Consider the following 18,798-nt stretch of genomic DNA (forward strand, 5'->3'; position numbering starts at 1 on the left):
ACTCGATCCCAGGATCCGGGGATCATGACCCAAGCCAACCACTGAGCCACCCAGGTGCCCTGTGAGACAAACTTTTAAATCAGTAGACTGAGTAAAACAGATTATCCTCCCCCATGTAGGTGGGTCCGATCTAATCTGTTGAAGGCCGAAATAGAACCCAAGGTTGACCCTCCACCAAGTAACAGAGAATTATTCCTACCTGATAGGACTGGAACATCAGCTTTTTTTCTTGCCTTTGGACTTCAGTTGAAATATTGGCTCTTCCCAGGTCTGCAGCTTGCCAACTCACCTGTAGATCTTGGAATTTGACAGCCTCCATAATCATGTAAGCCAATTTCTTATAACCAGTCCACCAATCAATCCTCTATTGGTTCTGTTTCTCTGGAGAGCCCTGACTAATGCTGAAGGAATCACGGACATAAATGTAAAACTACAAAACCATTGGAAAAAACACTGGATTTTAAAAGAATGAAGACTTTGGTCAGTCAGGCAAAAAAATTCAGGCCACTTATTTATAAAAGAAATCAGGCTAGTTTCATATTTCTCCATGGTGTCACTCAACACGAGAGAACAAAGATGCATCCACAAAAAAAAGAATGTCGAGCCAAGGTTTTGTATCCAGCTAATCCATGTTTCACCCCTTGAACGTGTAATAAATAAGGAAATGCTTTTCCCTTGAGTGTTTCTTAAGGAAAGTATTAAGACTATTAGTCCATTTGGGCTGCTATAAAACGATACCACAGACTTGGTGGCTTATAAACAACAGAGATTTATTTCTCCCAGTTCTGGAGGCCAGGAAGTCCAAAATCAAGGCGCTGGCAGATGCGGTGGTTGGGAAGGCCCACTTCCTTGTCATAGATTGTGTCTTTTCACTGTGTCCTCAGGTGGCAGAGGGGGGAAGGAACTCTCTGGAGTCTCTTTTACAAGAGCATTAATCCCATTTATGAGACAAAATCACTTCTCAAAGGCCCACCTCTAAATGCCATCCTGTTGGGCCTTGGAATTTGACATATGAATTTTGGGGGGCACAAATATTCAGTAGGTAGCCAGCTAAAAGATGACTGAAAAGGTATGGTGCTGCCTTTTGAGAATTTTTGAAATGAATATATTTAACCATAGAACAAAGAATGAAACCAATGCAGGGGCTATGGAACAGAATGCTATGTCATTGGCATATACCTTAACAATGGAAGAATAATAAAAGAAACACATTTTAGGAGGGGAAGAAGGAAAACATGTGCAAGGTAGGAGTGATTTTATGAATGGTGTCCTTTATAACTGAAACCCAAAGATATCACTTCAAGCTGACAAGTCAAGTAATAGAAGAATAAACATTTAGCTCCATGAAGGTAAACATGAAGAAATATTGACTCAAATCAGGTGAGCTGGGAAAGAAAAGGAAGTATATACATTTTATCGCTGTTTATCATAAAGGACTAAGACATTATTAAAGGGAATAGAGGGATATGGGGCCAAATGAGGTGTAATTGTAGAGGCCAACAAAACAATACCTAATGACCGACTTGAAGAAACAACGAGGCAAAATGACACTCCTGCCTGACAACAGGATCACGGTGTCTCCTGCTCCACTGCACTTGCTGCTTCTGGGTCACAAGTGCTCTGGGTGATGCAAGGCTGGCTGGCACCCCTCGGGCAGCCCTGCCCGTTTTGCTCTCAGCTGAGAGCCTTGCTTTCAATGCTCCTCAGACTGTGTTGAATGTCCAGTTGCCTTTTTTATATCCCTTCTGTGGCAAACCAGTCAGAAAAATGAAATGATACCTGAGCAAAACAAACGCATGCGACATACAAGCTTTAATGATTGGCTGTTAGGGATCCCTGGGTGGTGCAGCGGTTTGGTGCCTGCCTTTGGCCCAGGGCGCGATCCTGGAGACCCGGGATCGAATCCCACATCGGGCTCCCGGTGCATGGAGCCTGCATCTCCCTCTTCCTGTGTCTCTGCCTCTCTCTCTCTCTCTCTCTGTGACTATCATAAATAAATAAAAAATTAAAAAAAAATGATTGGCTGTTAGAATCCACAGACTTAAAAATCATAAATGTAATCAGAACAAAACATAATACAGAGAAAAAGACTGACAAAACGGTTAGGCTGTTCGTTAGACACATGCATAAAAGTGGTTCATGTGGAGAATTATTTTTGTAGTGAACTCTATTTTCTAAAGACAGTCACCACATCTCCAATCGCACATACTCTTTCCTAACGTGACACTCATTCCATCCAGTGGTGGGGTGTATGTCCCCTCCCCTTGACCTGGGTTGGCCTTTGGACTGAATTGATCAATGGACTGTGGCAGAAAGGACACTGCAGGACTTACAAAATAGGTTGCAAAAGGCTATGTAGCTGGTTTTCTTGGGACATTTAATCTGAGAACTAATACATGATCCTCTGGGTAAGCTCAAGCAGTCTCTGGAGATGTCCTTGTGAAAAACAGAGGCCTCCAGTGTGCAGTCCCAGTTGAGCTCCCAACCAGTAGTTAACACCAACCTGCCAGCTGAGTGAGTGAGCCATTTTGAAAGTTAATCCTCCAACCCCCCCAGTGATGCCTCACCAGCAGAGATGAGCCATCATCCATGCTATGCCCTACCCAGACTGTAGATTTTTACTTCTTTGTTTGCCTAGTTCTGCTCCCTTCTCCCTCTGTTCACAGGGGATGATCTGTAGTAAACATCTTGCCCCCCAGACTCCTCTTGTTGGCTTCTGCAGAATTTAACTTGTAACAACACGTATCACCCAATCCTTATCCTGACAACTTCCCTTCTTTATTAGAAAACGTAACTCATACTCTCCTCAAATTCTAGCATTTGATTTATCCAAAAGATTAAATAATCTGGTTAGAACTTAGACCCAAGTACAAAAAGTTTATTTTTTGGTGTAAGAGTCATTTAGGAAATTCCAGATGATATTTTGATGCTGTGTGTAGTACTAAATGGGATCTTTTCTGCACATCAGCAGGCACTCTTCTCAAAAGCTGTAGTATAAAATATGTGTGGCTTCATTTGAAAGGTTTTGCAAAGAAAAGCTCTAGTCAATTAAATTTGACATTACTTCTGGTAACTTCAACTGTACTTCCAGTCTATGAACATGGCAGGACAAGACAAAGGTGAAGCAGCTGAGGCACTTGATCCAGTAACAAAGTTTGGTGGGATGCCAAAATAATCAGTAATCAACATAAACAATGTTTTAAGGCAATATTAAAAAGAATTAATGCAAAAAAAGTCCATGGTGAAAAAATATCAAAATCAAAATATAAAGATCGTCTTACCATGACTCACTGAATGAGTAGCAGAGGTGTGTGATGGGGTTACAGTCCTACAGCTATCACTCCAAAACATCTCATTCTTGGTCTTCATAAACTGTTGATGACATTTTTTTTACTTGAAAAATAACAAATATACTTCATGTCCATTAGCATGACTATCATAAAAAAAATCTCAGCAAAACAAAAATGGGCAAAACAAGTGTTGGGGAAGATGTGGAGAAACTGGAACCCTCATGCACTGGTGGTAGGAATGCAAAATGGCGCCATCACTATAGCGGTTTCTCAAAAAGTTAAACATAGAATCACCATGGAATGATTCTATATACCTACCTAGGAGTTCCACTCCGAAGTATATGCCCCAAAGTGACCCAAACAGATCCTATATACCTACCTAGGAGTTCCACTCCGAAGTATATGCCCCAAAGCGACCCAAACAGATCCTTGTATACCCACGTCCTTAGCAGCGTTACTCACAACAGCGAAAGGTGGAAACAACATAGATGTTCATTAACACATAAATGGATAAACAAAATGTGGAATATACATATATACAATGGAATATTATTCAGCTTGAACAAATGAAGTTCCAATACATGCCACAACATGGATGGACCTTGAAGACACTATGTTAAGGGAAATAAGCCACATACAAAGGACACATGGTGTATGAGTCTATTTTTTTTTAAATTTTATTTATCTTCATGAGAGACACAGAAAGAGAGAGAGGCATAGATACAGGCAGAGGGAGAAACAGGTTCCATGCATGGAGCCCGATGTAGGACTCAATCCCAGAACTCTAGGATCACGCCCTGGGCTGAAGGCTGCACTAAACTGCTGAGCCACCAGGGCTGCCTATATGAGTCCATTTATACGAGGTACTTAGAAAAGGCAAATTCATAGAGAAATATAGTAGAACAGTGGTCACCAGGGCTGGGGGTGGGGTGGGGTCGGTGGTAAGTTATTGTTTGAGAGTTTCTGTTCAGGTTGATGAAAATTCTGGAAGTGGGTGGTGGTGATGGTTCCACAACATTGTGCATGTAGTTAATGCCATTGAATTGGACACTTAAAAATAGAAAAAATGGTAAGTTTTGTGTCATATATTTTTTACAGTAAAGATAATGAATGTTCACCTTATAGAAAATGAGAAAATAAAGAATACATTTTAAATTAGTAGTAATGAACCTCAGAGAGATAGTTGCTTCTGGCTCCAAACTTTTTTCACAGCATCTTGGGATGGCCTCACAGTACGTGGCAGTGTGATTGAGATGTTTTTTTCTCTCTGGACTTTATCTTCCCCTGTTAGGTGAAGGTGGCAGGCTTCCCTTGTATGGTGTAAACCAGCAAAAGCATAATGGCCTGTAAAGTATTTTCTTTTCTACTGGCTCCCCCTAACAAGTCCTAATCTCTCAGGTCACTGAGAGCAAGTGGAAGAAAGGGAGACTCCATAAGCTGCAGGAAGGAATGGGGACGGAATCTCCTACCTCACACGATCTGAGGGTCGGAGCTACCCACACCCACAGATAGGATGGCACTGAGGCTTCCAGCCTCTGCAAAGATTCTTCTCTTGTGTTCCTGGAGTGGAAGGGGAGAGCTGAGGGATGTCTGTGGACTTGAGTGCAGAGAATGCCAGTAATAGACTTGGTGCACTGGAGATTTATCTCCTGAGCACTGGGGAAGCCTCTTGGACTTTCCTGCAGTCCTTTGGGGGAGAGGCCTGATAAAGAATTAACAGTAACAGCATGGGGATTTAGATTTGATTTGGTGATGATGTAGAAATATGGTATTATTTGCCTACTGGAATTTGTGAACTGAAATTTAGACCTGGCAATGGTCAGTGCCCAGAATTTCAACATCCCCTGAAGTCAATAGAAAAATGTCAAAGAGTTTCCTCTACTTTGTAGTCAAATCTATAGCAGAAGGAACCTGTGAGAACTAATGTTCTTAGAGGGAAGATGGGTGTTCGGGTGTATGTTTGTGTGTGTGTGTGTGTGTGTGTGTGTGTGTGTGTGTACATACAATCACCTTAGAGGAGCAGCTGTTGATAGCAGTCCACTGTTGATTGGCCAGAGCTGTGCCCCATACCACACCTGTGAACTATTTTTACACCAGCCTACCTACTGTCATGTGGCTGCTACCAATTTCTTCCATTTTTTGGTATTAATGTTTTCATTTAATAATCCAGACCTCTGCATGCCGATACTTTTTCATGTGATCACTTTTAATATGGAAATTTTCAAAGTTTTCTATAAAATTGTCAATGGATTTTTAAAGGAACCTTTAATGCCTAAGACATCATACATTTCAATTAAGAATATGAAAGCTTTTTAATATTGCAATATATGATGTCTTAGGCCATAAATAATTCTGTTAAGTCCACTGACAATTTTATAGAAGTCTCTGGGAAAACAGGACAGGAGTCTTGGAGTTCTGGCAACTTTCCAAGACACAACTATTCCCATATCCAGGATTGCCAACATCCAAAAGTCTTGCCATTTCAGCCAGAAGAGTGTTTAGTTGTACATAACAAAGGTGTTCCATGATCATGTTCATGATTACTTGTGGGTTTGTGTTAGTGCTTGGGAAACAGTCATGGAATCTACTACTATGTTTCTTTCAAATTAGTTCCAAGTTTCACCTCCTTCAGAAATGATCCTTAATCCCTCAGTCTTATTAGTCACATTTGATTTATATGACTTGCAAGTAAATTGCAGACTTCAGGGACTTTAATCTCTCATCCCGTTATGTCTATGTTCGGGATGTGTCATCCAAAAATAACGGTGCAATACACACCAATATAACTACAATACCATTATCCCACCCAAGACAATAACAGTTCCATAATATCTGATATCTAGTTTATATTTATATATTTTCAATTACCTCCTAATTGGTTTTTACAGCTGTTTTTTTTTCTCCCCTTCAAACCAGGTTCCAGTCAAGTTTCACATATTACAGTGGGTTATTAGGTTATGTGTCTTCAGTTTCTTTTAATCTATGAGTCCCTCAACCTTTTATTTAATGGTATCCACTTTTTAGAGACCAGGCCAGTATCTAATAGTTGTCCTAATCTCTTTTGACTGATTGGTTCTTTTTTTTTTTTTTTTTTTTTTGTAAAACGATTTTATTTATTTATTCGTGAGAGACACACAGAAAGAGAGAGGCAGAGACACAGGCAGAGGGAGAAGCAGGCTCCATGCAGGAAGCCCGATGCAGGACCCGATCCCAGGACTCCAGGATCACACCCTGGGCCAAAGGCAGGTGCTAAACTGCTGAGCCACCCAGGAATCCCCAGGACTGATCGGTTCTTGATGTTATTTATTTCTCTCTCCCTTGAATTTTCTATAACTCAGCAGTTACATCTATGGCTTGATTAGATTCAGATTACAATTTTTGGTAGGAACACTTCAGAAGTGTATTTTGTGTTGCATCCTACCCAGTAGCACATATCTGTTTGTCCCCTATAAGTGTTGCTCAACTTAATTTGACTTCTTGGGTAAGGTGGTGACAATCATCTCTCTCCATCATAAAGATCATGTTCCCTTCTGTAGTTAGCAGATCATCTGGGAGTGACCCATGAAATGTTGGCAGATTGTCACCAGCAATTCCTCCCATTTCTGTTAGCATGTGCTGCTCCTCCTATCAACAGGTAGAAAACCATTTTTCATCCCTTGAATCTGGACTGGCCTTGTAACTTAGTTTAAGTAATATAATATGATAGAAATGGTATTTCCTTATTTCTAGGCCTAGGCCTTAAGAGGCCTTGAAGCTTCTCTTTTTGCCCTCTTGGGTTCAAGCCACCAAGAAACTCAGGTTGGACTACTGAACGATAAGACACCACAAAGAGGTCCAGCCAGCCTAGCTGGAGGTACTAGAAATATGAGTGAAGCCATCTTGAATTCTTCAGCCCTAGTCAAGCCATCCCAGCCAACATTATATAGAGCAGAGGCAAGCCCTCTCCTTGGAGCTCTGCCAAATTTGCAGAGTCATGAGAAAAAGTAGATGGCATTTTAAGCCAACATTGATTTTGAGTGGTTTGTTATTCAGGAAACAGGAAACAAATCCCAAGTAAATATTCCGTTTCATGCAATAGTTTTAGTATCCTTTGATATTTGCTTGAGTCAATTATTTCATTGAGGTTGCCACAGGATAGTTTAAAATTTGCTATTTTCTCTACAGCATTGGGAGAGGAGGAGGGGGAGAGGAAATGGGGGAAGAAAGGAAGAAGGAGAGAGAGAGAGGGAGAGGGAGGAAAGGGAGAGATAAAGGACCAGCTTTCTCTCACTGTTTCTACCAAGAATGAAGGATGAAATGCTTAATTTTTTCAATTATTAGTTTCAGAATAAAAAGTTGAATATTCATCCCCAAGGATGGCAAATGAGGTTTTGCCCTTCTACTTCTTTTCAAGCCTTCTTTACATGCTTGTCTTCCATAGTTGCTTGGTACCCCATGCATATCTGTCATTGAACTCAAAGTGTTATGCTCGAATTGCTGATTCATCTATCCATTTAACTGAACTATGTTTATTGAGGGCAGGCATGTTAGAGGTGAAGCCAAGTACATATAAGTTCTAAGTGAAACTAGATTTGTCGTACTCCTTTTTTCTTTATACATATCATCTTACATAATTTAGATAATATCTGATAACTTTTTTAACCATGCAATTGCTTTGCCTTTTGGTGATTTTAATGTTTTATGTCTCATTTTTAAATCAAGAGTAACAGCCCGTAGTTATAAAACAAACAGTAGAGTGGGCCAGTAATATAAATCAGCAGTTCCTGACTCTCAAAGCCTCAACTTCATGAGGGATAACCACTTTCAATTTTTTAGGTTTGGGTCTTGTATTTTTTTTTTTTTTTTATGGCTGTATCTCTCAACTCAAATGACTTTTTCACAATGCTATCTTGTTTTCCCAGTGACAGATGGGATCTACATCCTCTCCCCTTGAAACTGGAGGGCTTTTGTGACCGTTTCAACCAATAGAGTATGGCAGAGGTGACGCACCGTGACTTCTGAGACCACCGTTAAAAGGAAAGAGTTTCTGCTTCTCTGAATACTTGATCTTGAAGCCTTCAACCTGACTGTCCGGAAGCCACCATGCAGTGTGGAAGCCTGAGCGACCCCTGCAGACACTGCTTGGAGAGGCCCAGAGACTTCAGAGATGTCCTGCTGCCCCCAGATGTTTCCATTCCAGTCCCAGCCACTGTCTGGCTGTAACTATGTACATGGCTCCTGGCTAGAACTCGAGTTCCTGATCCACAGAAACCAAGAGAAAAAATAGCTCTTAAAGCCATGATGGGCAGGCCTCTTGGAGGCCAGACTTGGGAGTTTTTTGGTTGTACCTTTTGGTTGTACCTGAAGCAGCACCTTCATTTACTTTGGTCCTAAGGACTCTCGTATCACTGAATTATCACTTATCTCTGTGGGGAAGACTGTTTCAGTTATCATGCTAGGTCTACTGCCTAACGTGCCGACCAAGTCCACTTGGCCTGTAATGGTTAGTTGACATTAATCGGCTTCTACAAAGGATCTTTCCAGCTCTGATGAAATCAAAGAGCCAGTTAAATAATTTGGAATGTGTTCCTTTCACCTGTCAAAGGCTTGGTTAAGGGACTGGATTATGGATCTTCTGTGGGAATAGCGAGGCCTCGTGAAGGTCCTCACAATATAAATCCATGGTAGCATTTCTTTTTCCTAAAGATGTTGGGTTCTTCTTTTTACATTATATATTAATGGAGTTCCGAGTGGGTTGATTGTCAAGCTGTTTCTTCAACCAGCTAAGCAAACAATTAAAACCGCTCCCAGCAGCTCAAACCAAAATGCTAAATTCAGAGTCTCTGTTGACTGAACTCAAGTAAGACTCAATAATTTCTGAAACTAGGCTCTCCTTTTCTTAACTGATAACCAAAATACTCCATTCCTACCCATAGGGTTCTAGGTATTTCCTGAGACTCAGAATCCTTCAAATCCTTATAAATATACCCATCCCAATACTATGCACCCTGCTTTTTGCCTCCCAAATTTCCTAACCTTCACATTATAAAAACAAAACCCCCCCACAAAACTTGATGACTCTGAATTCAACTGGCATTACTTGGTAACCTGCAAGATCAAACATAAAGTTTCACTTGCCTGTTTTAGGACTGTGAATGCAAGAAATGTTTATAGTCACAGAAGATCTCTGGGTTTCGCTCCCTGCCTTGACTTCAAGTAGCAGTCCTTGAAGTTCTCATGCCTTTTTTGTTCTACAGCAGCTATGAAGGAGATACCCAATGTCTTGTCTTCACTAGGCACTTCATTAGCTGTCTCACAAGCTACCAGATTCCCAGCGGGTCAGATGCTATTGATGCTGCTATGATCCTGTTTCTAATGTCCTGCCATCGTTGTGGTGCTCGATTGATGGACCTGGTGCCTAGTGATGAAGAAAAACAGGATATCTCCAATTTTGGTTTCTGAAGTGTGGGGCCAGGGGCATTCCCAAAATCAGGAAGGCAGTTTGGATGAACAGCAGTCCTCCAAAGTACATTTGATGAATTACCTTTGCTGTCCTTTTTTTTTCACTCTGTCTTCTTAAAGTCTCTATTATTTTATAGGGTTCCAAAAGGGGAGACAAATTCCTGTGATCAGCTCTTAACCTGACTGATCCTAACTCTTCCTTTAAAATCTTTTACTTATTTTGGGAAATTAAAATATTTAAAGATGAAAACAAAGGAAAAATGAACAAGTATTCATACTTCTACCACCCAGATTTGGCCACTGTTAATTTCTTGACATATTTGTTTTCATTCCAAATTTTCTTTTTTTAAAGTAAAAATGCAGGGGAGGGGGAAAAATAATAAATGCTCATGCAAAGTATTCAAACTTAGAAAAAATACAAAGATTCATCCACTCAATAAATATTTATTGAGTGCCCATCAGGCACCAGGCACTGTTCCAGATACTAAGATACAGCGGAGAGAAAAAAAGACAAGAAAATGCCAGCTCTCACAGAACACACATATTAGTAGGAAAAGTTACAAATAAGAAAAACTGTCAACTATACAGTATGTTACATGATAAGTGCTACAGAGAAAAATAAGCAGGGAATAGGTCTAAGGAGCATCAGGAGGGACTGCAATTTTAAATAGGATGACCAGGGAATGTCTCACTGGAAAGGTGACATCTGAAAATATACCTGAAGATAAAAGAGGTAGAGAAAATTTAAAAAAAAGTTTTTTTTTCAACAAAATCTCACTACCCACAAATAACATCATGAACATAAGGTGAAAATAAATTGTTGGGCAGCCCAGGTGGCTCAGCAGTTTGGTGCCTGCCTTTGGCCCAGGGTGTGATCCTGGAGACCCAGGATCGAGTCCCACGTCAGGCTCCCTGTGTGGAGCCTGCTTCTCCCTCTGCCTGTGTCTGTGCCTCTCTCTCTCTCTCTGTGTCTCTCTCATGAATAAATAAAGATCTTTAAAAATAATAATTTAAAAAAAGAAAATAAATTGTTTATATATATCTGTATATATACATACATATACAGATATCTGGATGATTATATGGATAAATGAACAGGAACATACAGCTAGGAGACATATAATATAAAAATGGATTCAAACTATAAAATATTTTTTCTTTTTAATCATCAAAATTTATTAAGCATCTATTTTTGTTTTTTGGAGATATATATAATATATACAGAAATATATAGATTGGTCTATATATCACCCAGATCCAGATTTGAGATTACATTAAGTCTAGAATCCACTCCATTAGAACTGACACTTGAATAGTAAGTCTTCTGACTCATGAACAGGCCCATCTCTACCTACACAGGTTTTCCTTTGTTTGCAATGTATCCTAGTTTTCTCTAGGAAGGTCTGTTTTTCAGACTTATTTTAAGCTATCTGTGGCTTTCTGAGGCTATTTAATTGGTATTTTAATAATTTCAATTCTTAATTGTTGCTCAGATAAATACCATTTTATTAACTTTGCATCCTGTGATCTTATTAAATTCAAATTCTAACTTTATATTAATTTGGATTTGCAATATATACGGTGTCATCTGAGAATAACAGTTTTGTTTCCTTTTTATTCCCTAAACTTTGAATTTCATGTCCAAAGTTGAAAAGAAGTGGTGATAGCAGGGCAGTAAAGTTTCCCATAATTCCCAATTAAGTATGATGGTTGCTATAGTGGTTTTTGTTTTTTGGTTTTTTTTGGTAAATGCCTTTTATTAGGAAGCTCCCTCAGGAAACCTGGGTGGCTCAGCGGTTGAGCATCTGCTTTCAGCTCAGGGCACGATCCTGGGGTCCTGGGATGCAGTCCCACATCAGGCTCCCCATAGGGAGCCTACTTCTCCCTTTGCCTGTGTCTCTGCCTCTTTCTCTCTCATGAATGAATAAAATCTTAAAAAAAAAAAAAAAAAAAAGAAGAAGAAACTCCCTTCTAGTCCTAGAGTTTGTTTTTTTAATCATAAATGGGTATTAGTTTATCAAATGCTTTTTATGACTCTAAAAATATAACTTCTGTACAGTATTTCTGTAAATGCAATAAATAATAATTTTTCAATGACAGATGGGCTTTGTTTTGTATGGCACCATGCTAACTAAACCTTGATTTGTGGTATGAATCCTCCCACCATAGCAGATTTCAAGCTTCTAACACGAGCTCAAGGAACTCATAGGTGGGAAGAGATGGGCACTGATTCTCATAAGCCAATAGGGGCCAGCTCTGGCTTACCTCGGACTTTAGTTATTTTACTAGACCAGTAAGAACAAAGTCATTTCAAATTACCTATTTTATAAAGTCTCACAGATAATCCAGTGAGTAGATAACAGTAAGGACAAAACTACTTTAATATTCAAGCCTTTATTAAGTACCTAATAGTGTCTAGCACTGTGCTACTTGTAAAGGAAAATGGAACTCTTTGAAGAGCTTATAATCTAAATGATCTAAACAAGATTAAGAGAATGTGCTTCAAATTTGGGTATGAATCTTAAGATAGTACTATCAATTTATTACTAAAGGAATCCAAAGGTAGGTGTGGGGATAGTTTAGGAATTCTTCTGGCAAGGATTATACAGGCCATGAGCTAGGTCTTAATGGACATAATAGAATTTGGACTAGCAAAGAAGAAAGGACACTGTATTAGAATAACAGAAAGACGTGAAGGAAGGTATGCAGGTAGGAAAGCACATGATCTTAAGAGCTCACAAAGGTGAGATGAAGTGTCCATGCTGGGCACTGCTGCGGATTCATTTGCAACAACATCAAGAAACATTTATAGTGACAGAGGTGCGCCTCAATTTCTTAACTATGCCAGTGGCAAGTGGCTAAATGGTAGTACTTCACATTAATAATCAAATATACATACTCATTGTTTTTCTGCATGTAGATGACAGGAAACTCAAAAGTCAATTTTCTATTGAAATTCTTTTTATTAAGACCCCTATAGTTTTCAAGCTGAGAAAAACAATGTTCTTCAACATCTAGGTCACACAGGAACTCAAGTAGCCTCAGAAACCAGCTACCCAAAATTTCTTAAGAGTCCAAGTTCAGACAGAGCCTGAACATTGTATTTATCTGTCCATAAAGAACTCATGGCCTATGTGCTACCATTCAAGGCTAAGTTTAAAATTATGTGATTCCAGAAATAGGCTTAGAACCAAAAATGTAAAAAGTGTAGAAGATGTAAGGTAGAAAAGAGCTATGGTTGGAAGTGATTTGCATACTGAAACACAGTTCTCAAAGCACATGTAAGAATTAAGTATGATAAAGTATCCATTTATCATCAATACTATACTCACTATTGGGTCATGTACTTTGTCAAATAGAGTAAAATACTCCTTCAAAACAAATTCTGGCTTTATAAAAAATTCTGGATTTCAACTATCATATAATTATGTGAATTCTCCTAATGATATAATTAACACCAACACTTTATAATTCTGAGGCTAATAAAGAATAAACTATTTTATAAGGCGGCCACAAAGAACTGTTAGTCTGCCAAGTTAACTCCCACTCTCACATAAAAAGTTGTTGAAGAACAGAATTTTCATGTATACAGTCTCAATAATTTCTAATGATTTCTTTGTATCTCATCAATCTAGATACTATTTTCTCCTATACAGAAGATCCCAAAATAAAGAAGCATACACAGAATATAGCCAGTAGTAGGTTATGTCAATTTACTTCATGTAAGAACAGTTAATTCAGACCTATGATTTTCCATCTAATAGCAACAAAAATAAACTGTACAGAAAAGCCAAAGGCAACCAGGGAGCATTATATGTCAAATGTGCAAATATACTTTAAAATGCAAGTTATTCTATAGTATTTGCAAGGTAGAATTTTATAGTAATTAAGGAATCTCCCTCATTCCAACTAACTTCATAATCTTTTGTATATACAGCCAATGCAAATGCACAAGGCACAACTTAGTGTTGATGCTAAAGTGTATAATATACACGTTCAGATTATTTATTTGAAGATATTAAAATAATATTTCATGTTTGTATTTTATTATTTAATGAGACATTAGCTCTTTTCTAAAGCTTCACTGATAACGCATGTGTAGCAAGGACAAATTGTTCCCTGAACTTAAAAGGTAAAAGCCAAGACACTTGGTAGCCTATATTTAAAAAAAAAAAAAAAATCTATATATATGTATACACACATCCACAAGAAACTTCCCATAATTCAAAGGGAGGACATTCCTTTTAGCAGAGGTTCCCATTATAGTATTTCATGACAGTTATTTAAAAAGTACGTATTTATTTGCCATCTGTTTTGGTCAATCTTGCTACAAAAAGACACTGAAGTAGACAATTTTCTTCTTCAAGCTGAAGACAATGCCTAATTTAGAAAGTCTTTCTTTCGAGATTGCACAGTGAAAGGTATTATTTAATTAAATATAGAAACTTGTTGCTTTTAAAGAAATTATTGAAATCTACACAAAGGAAAATGTTAGCCTATCAAACATCAATGAGACTTGGCTAGAACAGAATTCAAAATCTCTCAAGCCCAATCACAGTGCTCTTCGCTGTTTTATTGCCCATCCCTGAGAATAAAGATTCTAGTATTTAAAATTTTTTAATAAAGTAAATACACTTTACATTGATGAGAATGATGCTTAAGAATTGTTTTTCAAAATATAAAATAAGCCCTATTTTATTTTGGTAAAGAAAAAAATATATATAAATGCTCTGTGCAAATACCACCGATTCTAAATATTGCTGTTTCAGTCAATTTTAATCCTCTTTAACTGGGTCATTCCTATTTTTTTTGCCATTGGTACGTGTATCACTCATTTCATTATATCCATTATTTTATAATTTTTGTTAACAGGAGCATTTAACTGGTAATGGAGCAAAAGTACATATAAAATTAAAGGAACTCTGGCGTGAGATCTGTATTTCCCTGTGGTAAAAGAGTTTTACTGGAAATAATCTGAATGCCATCCAAGAAAGGCAAAAGTACCTACGAAAGAAAGAACACACATGGTAAATGTCTTCCTTATTGTCTTTGGTTTAGCCTTCTTGGCCAAAATCTTCCGTAAACTTCTTTAATTTTAACAAGTCATGTTCATTGACTGTGGGTTTCGTGTTAGATAGTGACCGTAACATATCCGACTGTCAGGGAAAAAGAAGGAAGAAGTATTAGTAATGGCTTAAATCAAATAAAAACCAATACATCATTATTATTACTAACTTTCCATCTGAAGTTAAATCAAAGTATTTGCAGTGTACTCTAAGCTACTAACAATAAACTCTCATTTCTTCTGAAGTACATCTTTGATCATGTTCTTCCTTTGCACAAAAACTTTAAACTGCTTGCCTTAAAAAAAATAAACTGCTTGCCTTATCCTGACCACAACTTTCAATGCCTCCCCATTACCCATCAGAAGTATAATCTTCCTAGCCTGAGGATCAAGGCCCTCTAAAATACATCTCTGATCTCTTTTCTGGTCTTAACTATTTTTTCTTAAAACAAGAGTTCACTAAGTGCAATTCAAAAGGAATATAGTCATTTACTTATACTAACATGAAACACAACACAATTTAATTAAAACCAACTAATCAGAATATATTTTAAAAGGTGTTATTTATTTGAGAGAAAGAGTGTGAGCACCAGTGGGGGAGGAGGTCAGAGGGAGGGGAGAAGCAGAGCAGGGAACCAGACTTGGGGCTGGATCCTAGGACCCTGAGACCATGACCTTAGCTGAAGGCAGATGCTTATCTGACTGAGCCACCTAGATGTATGCCCCCAGGATTTTTAACTATTAGTTAAAATTATGATCAAAATGGGAAGAAAACATGCTAGTATCAGGGATTCATTAAAAGATTAACTTCTAGGCTGTGTCTCATAAAACAGTATGAAAAATGGTCAAGAGAACAACATCTTTAAAAAATAATATAGTGGAGTGCCTCGGTGGCTCAGTTGGTTCAGAGTCCTACTCTTGACTTTGGCTCAGGTCATGAGGTAGGGTGTCTGCTTGAGATTCTCTTTCTCCTCCTCTCCCTTCCTGCCTCCCTGTGCTCACTTGCATGAGCTCTCTAAAATAAATCTTAAATAAAAATAACATAGCAAGGACTGAAAAAAAAAGTTTCTGAAAAACTTCTGAGAAGCATTATTAATACATAAGTACATCTATAAATATATACTTATGCACATACACAAGTACATGTATGTTTATAGATCTATGTGTACGTTTCATGTAAATAAATTTCTACTCTAGAAGTTACTATTCATTCTCACATAACGCTCTTTGAAAATCTGTAATTGAAGCAGAAGATTTAAAAAACTGTGTGCTCACCAATAAGAAAATACAAAAATAACAAATGTAGCTTTTCACAGTAAGCTTCCTATAGCTTACAAAATAAGTTTTAAGAATTATTTTAATCCCGGCAGGCCCGGTGGCTCAGTGGTTTAGCACCGCCTTCGGCCCAGGGTGGGATCCTGGAGACCCGGGATCGAGTCCCGTGTCGGGCTCCCTGCATGGGGCCTGCTTCTCCCTCTGCCTGTGTCTCTGCCTCTCTCTCTCTCTCTCTCTATGTCTCTCATGAATAAATAAACTCTTTTAAAAAGAAAAAAAAAGAATTATTTTAATCCCTCCAAAATAAACTATAGAAATAGAATTTTTTATAAACACTTGGTTTCAGGATTTTTTTTCTACAAGCACTACATTATTTAAACTTTCTATAAAGCTTGAAGAAGTAAAACAGAAAACGTCATTATAAAAACTATTATTTATGCATTAAGCTCTGAGTATTTTATAAAATCTTAGATTCAGAAAAGAAATTTTACCGATTCTACTTTTTGGTAAGTCTTGACAATAATTTATGTCATATGGATAAGAATTCTGGTGATAGTATCCTAGCTATAAGACCTACAAACGTAGAAACCTATGGTTTTTGAAAAATAGCTTTTTCACTTAAAATTAAATTTTCCTTAAAGCCTAAGAAAATATTTTCGAGATAATTATTTTATATTTTAAGTTCAATTAATCTTCACAACTTTTTGAGTAGTATTTATAAACATGCTCGATCACACCAACATTTTCTAATCTCACATGACTGGAAATGTTTGTCTCACAAATGACAAACTATGAATTTTTTTCTTAATAGCAAACAAAATGTCAAACCATGCAAACAACTGGTTCCAAAAGTTTATCCCCAGGGACGTCCATCCATGTCATTTCAATGGCACCAGGGTCACCTGGAGAACAGGGTGTTAGCAGATCATCTACTATTTTGTTGGGATCAGCTCGTGAAGGTCCGCACACCTGGAATAAACAGTAATCTGAAATATTTACTTGAACAAATTAACTTAAGATTTAGGCCATTATCAAGAAACTTGAAAATGTACTATTTTGTATTTTGTTGAAATGTTTACTTCTAAAAATAAACAGATGAATACACAATAAAATGTAATTATCTTTGGGTGATGGGACAGATTTTGTTTGGTGTTAATTTCTTCCTGATGCTTTCCTGTATTTTGAAAATTCCTATGATAAACTACATGATCACAAGGAGAAAATGAGTTTAAATTAAAAAAAAGAAAAAGAAAAGAAATAGTTATCTGTGGTGAAGGGTTCTTTTTTCTCTAATGCTTATTAAATGGTCTTAGTCCAAAAAAGGGGGCATCTTCAATAATTCTCTTAAGTTTTCTCTATTTTCCAAAACTGAGAAAGTTCTAATATTTGGAAGATTAGTGTGAAATCACTGAATGTTTTCTCAAAAAAAATTTCTCTTTAAAAATAAGTACAAAATTAAATGCTATGTGTAATTTCAATGCTATTTTGTGATTCATAACGGATTTAAAATAAAATATTAATAACACCCCAAGAAAGAACCCTTGGGACAGGAGTCACATGCAAGTATTTTTTTAGATGACAACAAATCTATACTAAATTGGAGGCTGATTTCACATTTAATTTTTTTTTGACAATGATCAATCTTAAATATTATGTCAGACTTAGGGCAGGTTGCAGAAAAATAAAGATTCTAGGTTTACTTATTATGTGTATTTTATAATCTGTCTTTCCCAACAAAAATTTTAGCTGCAGAGATTTTTGTTTTTTGTAATCCTTTGTGCTGCCAAAGAGAGCACAAGGGATTTTTGTTTTGTTTTTTTGTTTTTTGATTTTTGTTTTTGATTATAGTACTTTCTAACTTATCTCTGGGCTCAGAGTAGTACTGTAGACATTTGATAAACAAACAGGCAATCTTGTTTTTGCTAATTGAAATAATTAGCCTTAAAAATGGGAGTCAAGGATGGACCCACTGAGAGATTTACTCGCTGGTGATGGAGAAGGCCAGATGTTAACACTGATTTGGCTGCTTCACCTTTATTCTCCTAAAAAGGACCTGGCTACAGGGTCATTTAAGCTGTCCCTGGTGGTCACGTGGAGAACTGAATGAAAAGTTCTGGGTAGGAAAGGACTGAGTTCTGAAGAATCTATAGTTTCTAAATGGTAAAGAGAATTTAAAAGAAAATACAATGGCTGGAACATAAAATTGCCCCTGAGCCTCTCGTGTTTCCCTCAGTAATGAGGTGGCTGTAGGGGGAAGGGCTATTTCCTGGACTACTCAGGTACCATGACGAGGCGCTTTACAAGAATACTTCATTTCATTCTCACAACTGTACTTTGAGGCAGTGTTATTGCCTTTATTGTAGAGACGATAAAAACGAGCCTTAAATGGATAATATAATTTGCTCAAGGAGACCTAATAAGTAAATTGTGGAGTCAGGCTTCAAATTCAGATTTTAATTCAAATTCATCATTTTTTAAAAAAAATTTATTGCAGGACAACAGACAAAACATATGTAACTTAGTCATAATATATCAGTTTTGTCATTACTGCTGGATTGAGTTTGCTAATAGTTTTTCAGGATTTTCACCATCCATGTTCATGAGTAATTCGGGATACTGCTGTTCCCAGCAATATGGTTGGTCAAAATTACCTCCTCCACTTAAATATCAAGATCACAGTCTTTTTACAATGAATGCTCCATTCATTCAAGCAGACAAAACACTGCA

The 18,798-nt window shown here is 37.5% G+C and overlaps 1 protein-coding gene across 2 annotated transcripts in view; it reads right to left on the reverse strand.

The window, feature by feature from the left end:
- Nucleotides 1–10,159: 10,159 nt before the first annotated feature.
- The window catches only part of VPS4B (vacuolar protein sorting 4 homolog B), a 35,012-nt gene continuing 26,373 nt past the window's right edge, over nucleotides 10,160–18,798 (reverse strand). Inside the window, exons 10-12 of one of the 2 annotated variants that reach the window (XM_072758051.1) lie at nucleotides 16,900–17,040; nucleotides 14,740–14,887; nucleotides 10,160–10,449 (exon numbers count right to left, since the gene is read on the reverse strand). In XM_072758051.1, coding sequence (XP_072614152.1) covers nucleotides 14,786–14,887; nucleotides 16,900–17,040 — 243 coding nt within the window. In that variant the 3' untranslated portion in view covers nucleotides 10,160–10,449; nucleotides 14,740–14,785. Of the gene's footprint in view, nucleotides 10,450–12,674; nucleotides 14,888–16,899; nucleotides 17,041–18,798 lie in introns of those variants that run through there. The other variant, XM_025997712.2, reaches the window with a different exon arrangement.

Source organism: Vulpes vulpes, chromosome 5 (genome assembly GCF_048418805.1).
Source record: "Vulpes vulpes isolate BD-2025 chromosome 5, VulVul3, whole genome shotgun sequence".
NCBI lineage: Eukaryota > Metazoa > Chordata > Mammalia > Carnivora > Canidae > Vulpes > Vulpes vulpes.